This window comes from Rhinichthys klamathensis, unplaced genomic scaffold (genome assembly GCF_029890125.1).
Source record: "Rhinichthys klamathensis goyatoka isolate OS25496 unplaced genomic scaffold, OSU_Roscu_1.1 h1tg000368l_1, whole genome shotgun sequence".
NCBI classification, from domain to species: Eukaryota; Metazoa; Chordata; class Actinopteri; order Cypriniformes; family Leuciscidae; genus Rhinichthys; species Rhinichthys klamathensis.
The window spans coordinates 54,136-71,343 of NW_026606876.1; the positions used below are offsets into that span (position 1 = coordinate 54,136).

The following is a 17,208-nucleotide window of genomic DNA, read 5'->3' on the forward strand; positions in this document are numbered from 1 at the left end:
CCACTCCGAAGCGGTATTCAAGATGGTGTGGGTTTAGTGTATGTTAAGGGCACTGAGCTTTGGCATTTTTAAGACATGGGACAGTCTTGCGCACTTACTTCCTGTCACATGCACATGTGGTTAAGTAATCAAGTGTGGATTTTTGCACAGGCACTTTGTCTATCTGACACATTGAGGGGGCATTTACATTACACAATTTTCAACTAAAAACTTATGCATTGACACCTGGCCCAGATGTTTGGAAGCCATTTCATCTCCCCATGGCTAAAAATAAATGTTTATGAACTAAAGAAAATGTCCCCAAAGATTTATATAAATTGGATGATAATCTAGTTCCACAGAGTCGCTTACACCGCAGAACCCCTTCCACTTATTAAGAAACTTTTGTCAAATGGAAAGCTTTCATGGGTGTTTAATAGGGCTGTGTATCACCAACAACGTGACGATACGCATCACAATATTAAAGTCACGATATGGATCAATTTGGAATGTAAATTTCTTTTGACCAGAGTTTAGTTACAGTAATATCTTACTATTGAATAACCAGTATCATAAGAGTTGTGATAATTGAAAAACTATCATAAAAAAGTTAAATGCAATAAAAAAATAAAAAGTAAACAAAAAGCTTAGAATGGCTCTTCCTTCTGCTTTTTAAAGTCTCTGCCTCAATAACTGAAATGTTAATTAGTGTCAATTATAGTAACACTGAACCGTGTCAACAATGCTCAATTCCACAAAAGCAAAAACAACTTAAAAGTAACTTAGTTAAACTGTGCAGAAGAGTGTGACAGCAGAAAGTCTCGCTTAACTTTATCATACAACCAGGAAATTGCCATTTCTGTTAAAAACTGACGTGTTGGTATTGTGTAGCGTGGCTCACACTCGTGAAGCAATTGTCTAAAGCCGTTATTCTCGACCACGCTGGATGGCCGTAAATCCTGACATATGAAGCGCATTAATGCATTTGAAATCTTTTGAGAGTGCCGAGAGATGGGTGCGAGTTGAGATAAAAGCATCAGGCAACAGTGGCTGCTTCTGAGAAGACAGGTGTGTGCTGCTACTTGTTCCACCAGGGCTTTTCTTGCATATCACATGACTCATGTCCAACTCTCCGGTTTACTGTTAAACTAAGTTCATGACGTTGTATCGATTTTCTGAGCACAGCTCTTGTGTACAGTAGTACATATGAAAGCACTATATAAATGCCTCAGTAGGTATGGTTTTCACCAGATATTATTCTGGGTTAAACAAATTGTAACAAACGAATGGCTTCAAAAGCATAACCTTGAGCTTTCACTAGTGGTCTTTAAAGCTAGTTTTTACAGCTAATGTGCATGTTCAATCCTAAATGCATGTCTACAAAACATTGACTATCACTGGCAACACTGGAGCTTCTGTAGGCAGCTGTGGTGATGTGAAGAATTGTTAACGCTTTATTTTACGACCCGCAAACAACAGCGTAAGTAAACCGAAAATACAGTGTACGTTTCTGTAATTATAGGGTACTTCCGTGTAGGTATAGGGCAACAATATGTTAAGTTTGGGGTATTAAAGGGGTAACAAGCAGATAGTATACAACCTGCAAATAACTTTGTAAGTAAACTGAAATTACGGTGTACGTTTCTGTAAATATAGTGTACCTCCGTGTAGGTATAAGGTAATAAAGGGTAATAAACAAGCTATGCAAGCAAATTATTTATAATGTAATTATTTTAACAGGGACCTATTCTGTTAATATATTCCAGGCAAAAATTGTACGTCTGTTGTGTATAAAAGTTATCAAATTTCTGGCAAAATATGTTCTTGTGCAATTATACATTTAATTCGGCATCTGTGGGTTGATTTAACATTATTTAATCTAGTAAGAAAAGCCAATAAATTCATTTTTTATCATACTGTGCTTACATACAGCCATACACGTTTCATTTTCAACCCACAGATGTCAAAATTACCCTGTAAAATTGCACAAGAACATATTTTGCCAGAAATGTGATGATAACTTTTATATACAACAGACGTACAATTTTTGCCTGGAATATATTAACATAATAGGTACCTGTTAGTTTTAAAATAATTACATTATAAATAATTTGCTTGTATATATGCTTGTTACCCCTTTATTAGCCAACCCAAAACTTAACATATTGTTCCCTTATACCTACACGGAGGTACACTATAATTACAGAAACGTACACCGTAATTTTGATTTACTTACGAAGTTATTTACAGGTTGTATATCTGCTTGTTACCCCTTTATTACCCAAAACTTAACATATTGTTCCTTATACCTACGCGGAAGTACGCTATAATTACAGAAACGTACACTGTAATTTCGGTGTACTTACGCAGTTGTTTGCGGGTCGTAAAATAAAGTGTTACCGAAGAATTTACTAATTGGTGATTTGCTCTTTAGGAATTACACCATTGTACTGCACCTTCATAGCAATATGAGTGCATGGTCTTGGTGTATGTAAAGTCTTTGGGATGACTCTGTTGGTAACCACAATCTTTTTACAGCTGAATGAGGATGAGCTCGTCTACACCTACAGAAAATGTAAGCAGTGATGCCTTGAGGCCAAACGATCTGCGGCTGGAGTGCCCGCTTGAGCCTCTGGGGGGCACGCCTTCCTAGTTTATTGTTTCCTATATGTTTTACCCTGGACTGATTATGGTTTATTTATTGCACCTGTTTTAGATTGAGCTTTCCTGATTTAAGCCTGAGTTTTCCCTTTGTTCGGGTTTCAGTATTGTAAGTGTCTGACTGCATCCTAAGCGTTTTTCCTAGTTTCTTAGTGTTTCACGGACTCCCTGCCTGTATCTGGCCTTCCCGTCTGGCTTATCCCTGCATGGTATGATTGCTGATCTGGACTGCTTACCTGGTTTTGACCCCTGCATGTTTCCCTGTACCTGTCTCTGGATTCTCCTCTTAATAAAGCCTGCGTTTGGATCACCTCTGTCCATGTTCCATGTGCAGTTTCATGACAATGGGTCCCTTATGCCTCAGAGGCAGGTCAAGAAGTCTTGCTGTTCTCCCTGAAGATCATGATGGGTTGGTGCAGTTTTTTTCTTTCAATAAAATGAACCTTTACCCTTGCTATTGTGGCGGTGCCTATTTTGTGTAGATGATTGGTCCTATCAGAGGCCTACGTACTCCTATTTCCTGGGTGGCGTTATTAACCGAGGCATCTGTGAAGCAGTACAATCATGTGCCTCTGCGTGTGTTTGTGGACAGCTGTGTGGCCACTCAAGTACCTGATGTGAACTCTCTTCCGAGATATTCCTTCATTGAGAATTATGGGTAAGGTCATGGCCTTTGATGCGGTAGGACTGTTTAAAGTTGCTTTTTGTAACTCGTCACAGAGTCCTGGGTAAGGTCTAGTTAATTGATGCTCTATAATTGACATTCATGAGTTGCTCTTTGTGATTGTTTTGTCGTCAGGTGCTTTGTGGATGCCAAAACTACAGCTTCCAGCTCCCGCTTCATGCCTCGGTCCCAGGTTGACAAGATCCAGTTCCAGCTGGAGGCGTTTATGTTCCAGGAGGGCAACAGTCCTTCTGTATGTACAATGAATATCATTAGTTTACTTGACTTTCCTCCCATCTGCCCTGGTTTTGTGACTTGTCTGTCACCCCTTGCAGATCTACATAACGTGTATTCTGAAGGCAACTATTGCTTCACCCAGTGATGCTCAGCGCAAATCCTGTTCCTTTGCCAATGGGTATGTGAATTTTTAATTTTTATTTTTTTTAGGACACTTACACTAGCACTTTTGGTGCGCACCTGGGTTCGAATGACGTCAGTGTTCGGTTCGTTTGGATGATGTGAACGCTGTCTTCCAAACTCGGGTGTGCACCTAAGAACCGTACTCGAATCCGCTTAAAAAGGGTGGTCTGGGGTACATTTCATGTGAACTCAGTACGGTTCGCTGTTGATATGAACGCAATTGTACCAAATCGCGGAAGTGAACCACTATTGATGACGTATAATGTGATCCTGTAACTTTTGCGGCAGACAGACGAAAGTGTGATTCTGTATCTTTTCTTTGAAAACAAAACCAAAAGTTAAAAAAAGAACAAATGTGAAGCGAAGTTATTCTATCCAAATTTGAAGCCTATTCATTCATCGCAAGCAACACGATTACGCGCCAGCTGCAGCTTGATGACGCAAGCGTACTGCGGTTCCGATATAAATTATATAATGTGAACACAGTCAATCTGGGGGAGGGGGGAGCAATCGAACTCTGGTTTGGAACAGGCAATCTAACCAAATGTGAAGCGCCCTAAAAGTTGACTTTTCTCATGTTGAAGGTTCCATGTCTTTGTTTTATTGCAGGTGGTTTGCTGCTGATGGTAATGACCAAGTTTGTGGTTGCTGTGACTCAACATGTGGTCCTGATGGTGAATTTGCTGCTTCTCCCTATGGAGGTTGGTAGCTTTTGCTCTAAGGTTGCTTTTGATTCAAGTGCTCTAACTTGGCTTGTTTCTTCTCTCTAGGCATTCAGTGGGAAGGCAAGGCCTCACTTGGTCCTGTAATGGTTCAAGGGCAAAAGAGAGCTCAATAAAACCGCCAGATCAATCCTCGGTTGTATCTGACTTGTCATTTTTGCTTCATGTCTGGTTTAACTGCTTTTGGCTTGGAAAAAGTGCCTCATTCTGCCAATGTGGTGAAACTGATAGTCCTACTGTACTTTTCAAGCCCCATATAGCATGCAACCATTCGGTTCCAGAAGTAAATAACTTCTTTCTCCATAGGGAGTTTTAAATGATGAACCTTTTAAATACCACTAGTGAAAGCTCAAGGTTATGCTTTTGAAGCAATTCGTTTAATTGTTACAATTTGTTTAACAGACTATTTCCAGGTGAAAACCATACCTACTGAGGCATATGTACTACTGTACACTAGGGCTGTGCTCAGAATATCAGCGTCATGAACTCCTGACGATGTGCGCCTTGACACAGCAGCCAGCTACCGTATCAATTTGTCGTGCTTTTGAATGTAGCTAATTATCATGTGACGTCAATTGGTACCAATTTTAGCAACGCAAGACACTCAAAATGGATAAGATAAGAGGATTTTGGAGCACACACCTGTCACCTCAGAAGCAGCCAACGTTGCTTGATGCTTTTTAGCTCAACTCCCATCCATGTTTCAGTGCCCTCAAAAGATTACAAGTGCATTAATGCGCTTCATATGTCAGGATTTACGACCATACAGCGTTGTCGAGAATAACGGCTTCAGACAATTCACGAGTGTCAACCACGCTACACAATACCAACACGTCAGTTTTTAAGCTGTCACTCTTCTGCACAGAGAATTTAACTAAGTTAAATTTAAGTTGTTACAGTTTTTGCTTTTATGGATTTTGTTTAGTCATTGAGCATTGTTGACCCGCTTCAGTGTCACTATAATTGTCATTTCAGTTATTAAGGCAGAGACTTTAAAAGCAGGAGAGCCTATTTTTTTTTTTTTTACTCAAAGGCCCCGCAGTGCGCTCACCACATAGTAGCTGCAGGTGGAGAGGAGATGGGGATCATTAGGAGGCCATGATTGGGAAGGGCCAATGGAGGAAATTTGGCCAGGACACCGGGGTTACACACCTACTCTTTACGAGAAGTGCCTTGGGATTTTTAATGACCACAGAGAGTCAGAACCTTGGTTTAACGTCTCACCCGAAGGAGGGTGCTCTTAATTTGGCAAAAAAATCATTCCAAAAGAGCTGTTACGTTCATAGATATTCCTTTTTGCTTGTGCGCTCTCTCTCTCTCTCTCTCTCTCTCTCTCTCTCTCTCTCTCTCTCTCTCTCTCTCTCTCTCTCTCTCTCTCTCTCTCTCTCTCTCTATCAATTTCTTAGGTCATCCTTCTCCGCTTGTTGATTGGCCCAGGAAACTGTCAATCATCATCAAGGGATGTGACGTGGATCTATCCGCTGTCTGAGACGTCCTCACTACCAGTAAAAAGACGCTGGAAATAGACTGAAGAGAGTCCCGTTTTGATTTCTGGTCCTTTTGCTGCCATTGTGATTTTTGTTTTCGTTTGGGACTCGTTTGACTTGTTAATTTGCTTATGCTAGTTGTGTTTCTTAAGTTTGTTTTGTTACTTTGTTTGATTACTTTGGGATGACGTTCTTGATTCGACTTGTGTAGAGCTTGTGCTCTTTTGTTACCCTTTGCTCCAAGGAATGGGGGATAGGGAAGATGTCGTACGACTTCCATTGTGCAAACATCTAGACTAAACTTTGTATAGAAACACCAGGTAAGAGGTGAACGCCACCCTTGTATGTTTTGTTTTTGTGAGCCAGAGTAGGGAAGAACACGGCGCTTGGCGCTGAAGAAACAATTATTTTCTTTCCTTTTCTTTAGCTAGGTAAGAGGGTTGAATTTGGTTAGAATTGTTTTCTTTTTGTTTCTTTCTTTATTTTGGCGTCACTTTAGTCCCTTTTTCCTTAAGGGTAAATTGTTGTTTACTTTCTTTTTATTTATTACTTATCCTTGTTGTTAACTTTATATAATTGTTTATATTGCTGGAGGCTGTTAGCTTCCTAATTTTTCCTAAGTTACTTTATTGTTCATTCGTTATTCCTTATATTTTTTTCTTTGTATAATAAATATCATTATTTTCATTGGCAGTTTGGTTTCGCTTATCGTTTCTTGACACACACTACCATTTCCACAGTTTTACAAGGTTTTCTTTAATGTTACTCCTCTAACCCCTAGACTAGATTAGAGGGGTCGTAACATTAAATGGGGGCTCGTCCGGGATACAAATAGCAATGCAAATAGTTGTTGGTATTGGAAAGTGCCTGGAAGAAAATAAATGAAGACGGTAGTTCTGTGGATGTGTGGTGTTGTCATGAGATTGACGTTGCGCGGTTTGTAGTGTTGGGACCGGATAGTAATCACTCATGCAGGGTATTAGTGGGGTGCTTATCGGATTGTTATTCATTTTGGAAATGTTTAACTTGAAAGATTTTGTAGGTAGTCCGTCAGTAGAGCAGGTTGATCTGTGCAGGAAGCAGGAGTTGTTGCAGATCGCAGACCATTTTCAAATTGTGGTAAGTAAACAGTCTCTTAAAGAAGAAATAAAACAAGTTCTGATTCGCAAAGTGAATGAGTTGCAGGTGTTGCCTATGTCAAACGTGGGAAATGTTCCGGCGCAAGTCTGTCATGAGGAGGAAGCCACGCAGAGTGGTGGAGCTGTTGCTGACGCAGATGCGGAAGCCGAAGCTAAGGCCCATTTGGGGCGTTCTCACCCAGTTTTGTGGAGTCTCTTGCGCTATGAGGCGCAAGAGAAAGCCCCGGCGCGTCAAGCTAGCCTGAACTTGCAGCTGGAGGTACGCAGGCTGGAAATCGAAGCAGAGACGCAGCTGAAACTGAGGCAGCTTGAGTTGGAGGCGTCTAGAGTGACTGCTCACTCAGCTGTACTGTTGAACACCGCTTCAGTTTTTTCTCCTCCGCCGCACGTTGGTTCAAGCCCAGACACCTTTGACGTGAGTAAACACATTGCACTCGTTCCTCAATTTAGAGAGACAGAAGTTGACTCTTACTTCAGTGCGTTCGAACGCATCGCAACTTCTTTTCATTGGCCTAAAGAGGTTTGGTCTGTGCTCTTGCAATGTAGATTAGTGGGTAAAGCTCAAGAAATTTGTGCTACATTGTCACTAGAAGAGAGTATGAAATATGAGTCTGTGAAAACTGCTATCTTGAGAGCTTATGAGTTAGTTCCAGAAGCGTATAGACAACGTTTTAGAAAACACAGAAAAAGTCCTACACAAACTTTCACGGAGTTTGCTAGGGAGAAAGGAGTGTTGTTTGATAAATGGTGTACTGCCAGTAACGTGCGTGATTTTGATGCTTTAAGAGAACTGCTGTTACTTGAGGAGTTTAAAGGATGCTTACCTGATCGTGTTGTAGTATATCTTAATAAACATTAGGTAACTACTCTGTCACATGCTGCTGTCCTTGCAGATGAGTTTGTGTTAACTCACAAGAATGTGTTTTCTTCCACACGATTTGAGAAGTTAGAGTTCGATAATTCACAGTCTAAGAATTCACGTGCACGATTTAGTCCATCTCGTGATAAAGAGGAGCGTGAATGTTTCTATTGTCACAAGGAAGGACATTTGATTGCTGATTGTTTGCTATTGAAACGTAAAGCGCAGTCTCAACCGAAGGGTATGGGATTTGTACACACTGTTAAAACTGCAGTCGACGTGAATACTGATGGTAGAGTTGATGAGAGTTATCGACCTTTCGTGTCGAAAGGGTTAATATCTTTGACTGGGAGAACAGAAGATCAGAAAGAGATAAGAATACTCAGAGACACTGGTGCGATGCAATCGTTTATTTTAGTAGATAAAATAGAGCTGTCTTGTGATACTTTCTGTGGTTCTAGTATAATCGTGCAGGGAATTGAGATGGGTTGTATGAAATTTCCACTACATCAAGTACACTTACAGAGTGAATTGTGCACTAGTTTTGTTAGTTGCTGTTTGTCCGTCACTTCCTGTGAAGGGAGTTGATTTCATTCTAGGAAATGATTTAGCAGGTGGTAAGGTCTGTGATCGAGGTAATGGAAGAACCAAATGTGTCCTGTGAGTTAGAAAGATTAGCTGAAACTTACCCTGAAGCTTTTCCAGCTTGCGCTGTCACACGCGCTCAGTCACGCAGAGTAGGTGATGTAGTAGATCTATCTAGCTCATTCATGTTTCCACTTTTGACTGGAGAGATGTTATCGGGTGTGAATCAGAGAGAAGAAAATAGTTCAGAGACAGAAAATAAAGGTGTGGTTGAGTTTGATGCAGAGTTACTAAAGTTACCTGTATCTCGTGAGAAAATTATCACTGCACAAAAGGAGGACAAAACACTTGTTAACATCTTTGGGGGTGCTGTATCTTTGGATGGTGTCAAAGACAGAAAAAGTGCTTACTTCATTGAGAATGAACTACTGATGAGGAAATGGTGTTCTCATGTTGATGAAAACTTAGATTGGAATGTTGTTTATCAAGTTGTGGTTCCGTTTCCTTATCGTCAACATGTCTTGTTTCTGGCTCATGATCACCAGCTTTCTGGTCATTTAGGAGTTACTAAGACCTATAACAGAATTTTGAGTCATTTCTTCTGGCCAGGATTAAAGAAAGATGTTGCCCAATACTGCCGTACCTGTCACACTAGTCAGATTGTGGGAAAACCAAACCAGAGTATACCACTTGCTCCTTTGACTCCAATACCGGCGACTGGAGAACCATTTGAACATGTGCTTGTTGACTGTGTTGGCCCATTACCTAAGACTAAGAATGGTAATCAGTTTCTGTTAACTATCATGTGTGTGAATACCAGGTTTCCAGAGGCGATTCCTTTGAGGAAAATCACGGCACCTGTGGTCAGCAAAGCGTTGGTGAAATTCTTTTCCACATTCGGCTTACCGAAGGTAGTGCAAACGGATCAAGGTACGAATTTTCTATCGAAACTATTTAAACAAGTGCTTGAGTCACTAGCAATTTCTCATAGAGTTTCGAGTGCATATCATCCGCAAAGCCAGGGCCCATTGGAACGTTTCCACCAAACTCTGAAGTCAATGCTGAAGAAATATTGTCATGATACTGCTAAAGAATGGGATGAGGGAGTTCCTTTGGTTTTATTTGCTGTTCGAGAGACCATTCAAGAATCTCTCGGGTTTAGTCCAGCCGAACTTGTGTTCGGACACAAAGTTAGAGGTCCATTGAGAGTTCTTAAAGAACGAGTTTTAGCACCTGATTCGAATACAAATCTCAACATTTAGATTATGTAAGTAAGTTTTGTGATCGACTTCATGCTGCTTGGTTGCTAGCCCGAGAATGTCTTGCAGATGCTCAGAAAGGTATGAAGAGTACATACGATAAAAACTCAGTAGCACGATCTTTTCAATCTGGAGAAAAAGTACTTGTTTTGTTACCTGTTCCAGGATCATCGTTATCTGCTCGTTTCTATGGTCCTTATGTTGTAGAAAAGAGAATGAGCGAGACTGATTATATGTTGCGTACACCTGATCGGAAACGAAAGACCCGTGTATGTCATCTAAACATGTTGAAAGCTTACCATACTAGGGAGTCGTCAACGGCGAGCGTCGCAGGAAAGACGGCAGGGCCCGCTGTTTCTTCTGTTGCGATGGCCATGGATCGGAAGTCATCTCCTGATGGCTCGGAGGCAGACTCGGATGGTGTGGTACTTCGACATGCTTTTCAGCAGGGTGTAAGGTTAAGAAATTCTGAGATTTTACAAGATCTTCATTCGCATGTTAGTCATTTGACTGTGAACCAGAGAATAGACATTGTGAAAGCACTTGCTGATTTTAAATGCCTGTTTGGTGATGATCCTACACAAACAAACGTTCTGAAACATGATATTGATGTGAACGGAGCTCGTCCAATTAAGCAACATGCTTACTGTGTGAATGCCATAAAAAGGTCTGTAATGAGTAAAGAGGTGGAGTATCTGTTGGATCATGGACTAGCCAAATCCAGTTACAGTCCGTGGAGTTCTCCATGTTTACTTGTTCCCAAACCTGATGGGTCAGTTAGATTTTGCACAGACTATCGTAAAGTGAATTCAGTGACTGTACCAGATAGTTATCCGTTACCTAGAATGGAAGATTATGTCGATAACATCGGTTCTGCACGTTTTGTAACCAAGCTTGATATGCTAAAAGGTTATTGGCAAGTGCCGCTTACCTCAAGATTTTCAGAAATCTCAGCATTCGTAACTCCAGACAATTTCCTTCAGTATACGTCGATGGCTTTCGGTCTTCGAAATCCTCCCGCAACTTTTCAACGCCTTGTTAATATAGTTTTACATGGTGTGCCAGATTGTAATGCCTATCTTGACGATTTGGTTTTATATTCTCGAAGTTGGTCAGAACACATCAGTCTGTTAAGAACAGTATTCGAGCGACTCGCTAAGGCAAATTTGACACTTAACTTAGCAAAATGTGCGTTTGGCAAAGCAACCGTTACTTACCTAGGTAAGGAGGTTGGTCAAGGTCAAGTGAGATCCATGGAAGCTAAAGTAACTGCCATCGTTGAATTTCCAATTCCTACCACTCGTAGAGAGTTGCGGAGGTTCCTAGGAATGGCAGGTTACTATCGTGGGTTTTGTAAGAATTTCTCGACCGTTGTGAGTCCTCTTACTTCACTGCTTAGTCTATCTAATGCTTATGAGTGGTCAATTGAGTGTCAACATGCTTTCGATTCAGTTAAAACTTTGATGTGCAATGCTCCTGTCTTAATGGCACCTAACTGTGACCAGCCGTTTAAGTTAGAGGTTGATACAAGTAATGTGGGTGCTGGGGGTGTTCTTATTCAAGAAGATGCAAATGGTATTGATCATCCTATCAGTTACTATTCTCGCAAGTTTAACAAACATAAAGTTAATTATGCTACTATCGAGAAAGAAGCTCTTGCTTTGTTGCTTTCGCTACAGCACTTTGAAGTGTATCTCGGTTCTAGTAGTCTTCCGATTGTAGTGTATACAGATCACAATCCACTAGTGTTCCTAACCAGAATGTGTAATCACAACCAACGATTGATGCGTTGGGCTCTTGTTGTCCAGAACTACAACCTAGAGATCCGACACAAGAAGGGATCAGAGAATGTGTTGGCCGACGCTCTGTCGAGAGTTTAATTTTTTTTTGGGGTAGAGATTTGTTCACAAAAGCGAGTTTGTTCTGAAGTGTGGGAGTGTTACGTTCGTAGATATTCCTTTTTGCTTGTGCGCTCTCTCTCTCTCTCTCTCTCTCTCTCTCTCTATCAATTTCTTAGGTCATCCTTCTCCGCTTGCTGATTGGCCCAGGAAACTGTCAATCATCATCAAGGGATGTGACGTGGATCTATCCGCTGTCTGAGACGTCCTCACTACCAGTAAAAAGACGCTGGAAATAGACTGAAGAGAGTCCCGTTTTGATTTCTGGTCCTTTTGCTGCCATTGTGATTTTTGTTTTCGTTTGGGACTCGTTTGACTTGTTAATTTGCTTATGCTAGTTGTGTTTCTTAAGTTTGTTTTGTTACTTTGTTTGATTACTTTGGGATGACGTTCTTGATTCGACTTGTGTAGAGCTTGTGCTCTTTTGTTACCCTTTGCTCCAAGGAATGGGGGATAGGGAAGATGTCGTACAACTTCCATTGTGCAAACATCTAGACTAAACTTTGTATAGAAACACCAGGTAAGAGGTGAACGCCACCCTTGTATGTTTTGTTTTTGTGAGCCAGAGTAGGGAAGAACACGGCGCTTTGCGCTGAAGAAACAATTATTTTCTTTCCTTTTCTTTAGCTAGGTAAGAGGGTTGAATTTGGTTAGAATTGTTTTCTTTTTGTTTCTTTCTTTATTTTGGCGTCACTTTAGTCCCTTTTTCCTTAAGGGTAAATTGTTGTTTACTTTCTTTTTATTTATTACTTATCCTTGTTGTTTTCTTTATATAATTGTTTATATTGCTGGAGGCTGTTAGCTTCCTTATTGTTCCTAAGTTACTTTATTGTTCATTCGTTATTCCTTATATATTTTTCTTTGTATAATAAATATCATTATTTTCATTGGCAGTTTGGTTTCGCTTTTCGTTTCTTGACACACACTACCATTTACACAGTTTTACAAGGTTTTCTTTAATGTTACTCCTCTAACCCCGAGACTAGATTAGAGGGGTCGTAACAAGAGCTCTGCAGGGAACACCTTGTCCCATGAAGCACTGTGGGTGATGTTATTGAGTCGGTCTTTTAATATTCCTGTTCTCTTGTCTGTGCATATTTTGATACTTGTTTACATAATCAACTTCCACTGGAGTTTGATCACGTTGACTCGTACAAGACTAAGTTGCTGCTGGTTCATTTGACATTTTCCTGTGGGTTTTTCAATTTGACATTTTGTTCTACACACCTATTAGCACAAATTGATGCAGCATGTTCATTTTAGAAAATGTATTTTTAATAACAAGAGAACACAGTTTGTGATGTGTGCAGTGTATGTTGTAGAACAGAACGGCAAAGTATTATATGAAAATCCTCAAGGAACCAGCGGCGACTTGGTCTTCTGGGTTCTGGTGTCATACCTGCAACACTCTATAGACTGAACATGTAATATGTATGCGTAATTTTTCACAAATTCACATTTTTGTTGTGTACACGGAGACAATAATGGTATACTTTTCAAAAACTTGCACTTTGAAAATCATTTTCAAAAGTTTGCTTTTTTAGGCCCCAAAACGCTCTTTTGTCATATAAAAGAACAATGCATAAGTTTTTAGTTGAAAATTGTTTAATGTAAATGCCCCCTCAATGTGTCAGAAAAGAGAGACCAAGTGCCTGTGCAAAAATCCACACTTGATGTCTTGACCACACGTGCATGTGACAGGAAGTAAGTGTGCAAGACTGTCCCATGTCTTAAAAATGCCAAAGCTCAGTGCCCTTACATACACTAAACCCACACCATCTTGAATACCGCTGGTATTTGAGGCTAAGCGTATCCCATCATGCATCCTGTTTGGGAACTCGCATGACTATCAAGTCATCTTCATTTATATAGCGCTTTTAACAATGTAGATGGTGCCCTGGTGGCCTGTATACAGTAGCCAGCAGAATTCTCAAACCTGATTTATCGTTTACACTATATATTTTTACATTAAGAACCAACACTTCAAAAGAAGTATATTTAAAACTAAATTTCTTAGTGGTTTTGAAAATATTACTATAAATTACAGCAACACCTCCACCTTTGCCTTTCAGACGAGGTTCATGTTTATAACTGTAATCTTGTGGGGTTGACTCATTTAAAGTAATATAATCGTTTGGTTTTAACCAGGTTTCTGTCAAACACAGCACATCTAGATTATAATCTGAAATCATATCATTAACTATGAGAGATTTTGAAGTAAGGGATCGAATATTCAGCAACCCAAGCTTTATCATTTGCTCATCTGCATTATATCTGTTTTTTATTTGTTGAACATCAATTACATTTTTAACCTGACGTTTTTTGGATTTCCAAATTCAGGGAACAGACACAGTGTCTATATGATGATATCTAGGTCAAAGAGGCTCTATGTGATGGGATTTATCTGACCTTGGTCGCGTGAGGCCGCTAGCAGACGGTTGGTTTAGCCAGTCTGTGCTTCCTGACCTGAGCCCCAGATTGTCATGTTTTATCTCTAAGACTATGAGCCAAATTACTAGAGAGAAGAGCAGCACCATCCCAGGAGGGATGAATACCATCTCTTTTCAACAGGTCAGGCTTGCCCCAAAAACTTTTCCAATTGTCTATGAATCCTATATTATTCTGCGGACACCACTTCGACAGCCAACCATTGAGTGAGGCCAATCTGCTAACTATCTCATCACTCCTGCGAACAGGAAGGGGGCCAGAGCAAATTACAGTGCCTGACATCGTACTTGCGAGTTCACACACCTCTTTAATGTTAATTTTGGTGATCTCCGACTGGCGGAGTCGAACATCATTAGTGCCGACATGAATAATGATCTTAGAGAATTTACGATTAGCATTAGCCAGCACTTTTAAATTTGCTTTGATGTCAGGCACTCTGGCTCCCGGCAAACATCGAGTGAGTCAAGTGCCAAGTCAAGTGAGTCAAGAGCCAAGTCAAGTGAGTCAAATGCCAAAACAAGTGAGTCAAGTGACTGAACCAAGTGAGTGAATCTAGCCAAGTGAGAGTATCAAGCCCAGTGACTCGCCGTCGCAGGAGGAGGAGGACTCGTTTGGTTCGCCAGGCTCCGGTGGGCGTTCCCAGACTCCTCGCCCTGCCGGCCCCGCCTCTGCGCCTCACCCTGCCGGCCCCGCCTTTGCGCCTCGCCCTGCCGGCCCCGCCTCTGCGCCTCGCCCTGCCGGCCCCGCCTCTGCGCCTCGCCCTGCCTATGTCTCTCAAGCTCCATGAGACTGTCCCAGAGTCCGTTGCCAGCCCGGAGGTTGTCCCCCTAGGTTCTCCCAAGTATTTTTTTTTTTGGGGGGGGGCAGTAGGAGGTCCCACGAGAGGGTCATGGAGGCAGCGCTGACATGGACCTTGTCGGCGCTATCTCCTCCTGAGCCTCCTATGCCCTCATCTTCTGCCAAGTGTGCTCCGCCCTCGTCTCCTGCCAAGTGTGCTCCGCCCTCGTCTGAGTCTGCTCCGCCCTCGTCTCCGTCCGAGTCTGCTCCGTCCTGGTCCCCTTCCAAGTGTGCTCACCCATGGTCTCTTGCCCTGCTCGGATCTCCAGGCCCCAGGTCTCTCCGTGGGCCTGGCCCCCTGCCTCTCCATGGGCCTGGCCCTCCATCCCATCCCCCGTCGACCTCCCTCCGGAGCTCTTAGGAGCATCTGGAAGCCGCTCCTTAGAGGGGGGGTTATGTGACGATCGGCAGCCGTAGTGCCCTCTTGAGCCTCTGGGGGGCACTCCTTCCTAGTTTATTGTTTCCTTTATGTTTTACCCTGGACTGATTATGCTTGATTTTACGCACCTGTGTTTTATTATCTTGTTTAGCGCACCTGTCTTAAGCCTGAGTGGCCCTTTGTACCTTTGCTCAGTATTGTATGTGTCTCACTGCATCCTAAGCGTTTTCCTAGTTTCTTAGTGTTTCCGAGTATGTTCTAGTTTCACGGTTCCTGGACTCCCTGCCTGTATCTGGTCTTCCCGTTTGCCTTATCCCTGCATTGTTTGATTGCTGATCTGGACTGCTTACCTGGTTTTGACTTCTGCCTGTTCTCTCGTACCTGTTTCTGGATTGTCCTCTCAATAAAGCCTGCATTTGGATCACCACTGTCTGTTTCCACCGAGCAGTTCATGACACCAATGCAGTGTTGACAGAACCGGGCTAATATGGTCATACTTCCTGGTTCTGGTAAGAACTCTAGCTGCTGTGTTTTGGACCAGCTGTAGTTTATTTATTAAGCGTGCAGGGCAACCACCCAGTAGAGCATTACAATAATCTAGTCTTGATGTCATGAACGCATGAACTAATTGTTCCGCATTTGTCAATGAGAGCAAATGGCGTAATTTAGATATATTTTTAAGATGGAAAAATGCGGTTTTACAGATACTAGACACGTGATTTTCAAATGAAATATTGGTATCAAAGAGCACACCCAGGTGCCTAACCGACGACGAAGACTTAACAGAGCAGCCATCAAGTGTTAGACAGTATTCTAGGTTATTACATGTGGAAGTTTTTTGTCCAATAATTAGAATCTCTGTTTTTTCAGAATTTAGTAGTAGGATATTAGGTAACGCTTCCTTTTACAGTACAGTACTTACGTGTACTTACAGTGTACTTCCCTAGAAAGTACTGGCTAATATAAGGTAAGTACATGGGTTAGGGGTAGGTTTAGGGGTAGGTTCAGGGTTAGTACATTACCCAGTAATTGTAATGGGTTGTAAAATTCCTGCTGATCGCTGATCGATTGCTCCTGTCTGCCTCGCTGCCTGCTGTGTGTTTGTTTGCTTCGAGGCTGTAAGCTCCGCCTGAGCCTCGTATTTCTTTACGTTTTGAGCCATCATTTACTATCTAGTTGTTTATACTACTAAATACAGCTTACCCAACATCTCAGATTAACCTTACATCTCTAGCTTCCGTTATTGTTAACACAGCACGCTAGTAACTCGCTAACGTTAGCCTGCTAACGCGCCACCCGTGCGCTCATTTATTTATTTATTTTCTCTCGCGCGCCCGCGCCTTTGAGTTCATAAAGTCCAGGTAAGTAAGAATCAGTCAACAAACACAGTGAGTAATGTCTTGTCCTGTTATTGTCACCTGTGTCACATGTCATATGTTTAGTATAGCCTTTTCCGATGGCAATATAGGATTTATATGTGATAAATGCAAGGAGACAGTCAGGCTGACGGAGAAGATTTCAGAACTAGAGACACGCATCCAAACTTTAATTGAGGATGGTAAGAATGCTAGATCTTTAGATACTGTTTTGGATGCGCCTAGCATAGTGAACTCTTTACATGATTTTGCATTACCGTGCAGCAGGGCAGATGGGTGACAGTGAGAGATCGTTCTAGTCACGGATCAAAGAACCACTCTTCCGTTCCGATTCCCATAACAAACCGATTTTCCCCACTCAGTGAAACACCCACTGAGAATTCTGTTGATTGTGCCCTGGTAATTGGTGATTCGATCACACGGAACGTGAAAATAGAGACACCAGCCACCATAGTCACATGTTTGCCGGGAGCCAGAGCGCCTGACATCAAAGCA

The 17,208-nt window shown here is 41.7% G+C and overlaps 1 protein-coding gene across 1 annotated transcript; it reads left to right on the plus strand.

Moving 5' to 3' along the window:
- Positions 1–3,122: 3,122 nt before the first annotated feature.
- On the plus strand, positions 3,123–4,582 carry LOC130069443 (zona pellucida sperm-binding protein 3-like). Its single transcript, XM_056233320.1, has 5 exons — positions 3,123–3,298; positions 3,440–3,557; positions 3,640–3,719; positions 4,334–4,425; positions 4,495–4,582. The coding sequence occupies exons 1-5, from the start codon at positions 3,123–3,125 to the stop codon at positions 4,560–4,562; spliced, it is 534 nt and encodes a 177-aa protein (XP_056089295.1). The 3' UTR covers positions 4,563–4,582.
- Positions 4,583–17,208: the final 12,626 nt, after the last annotated feature.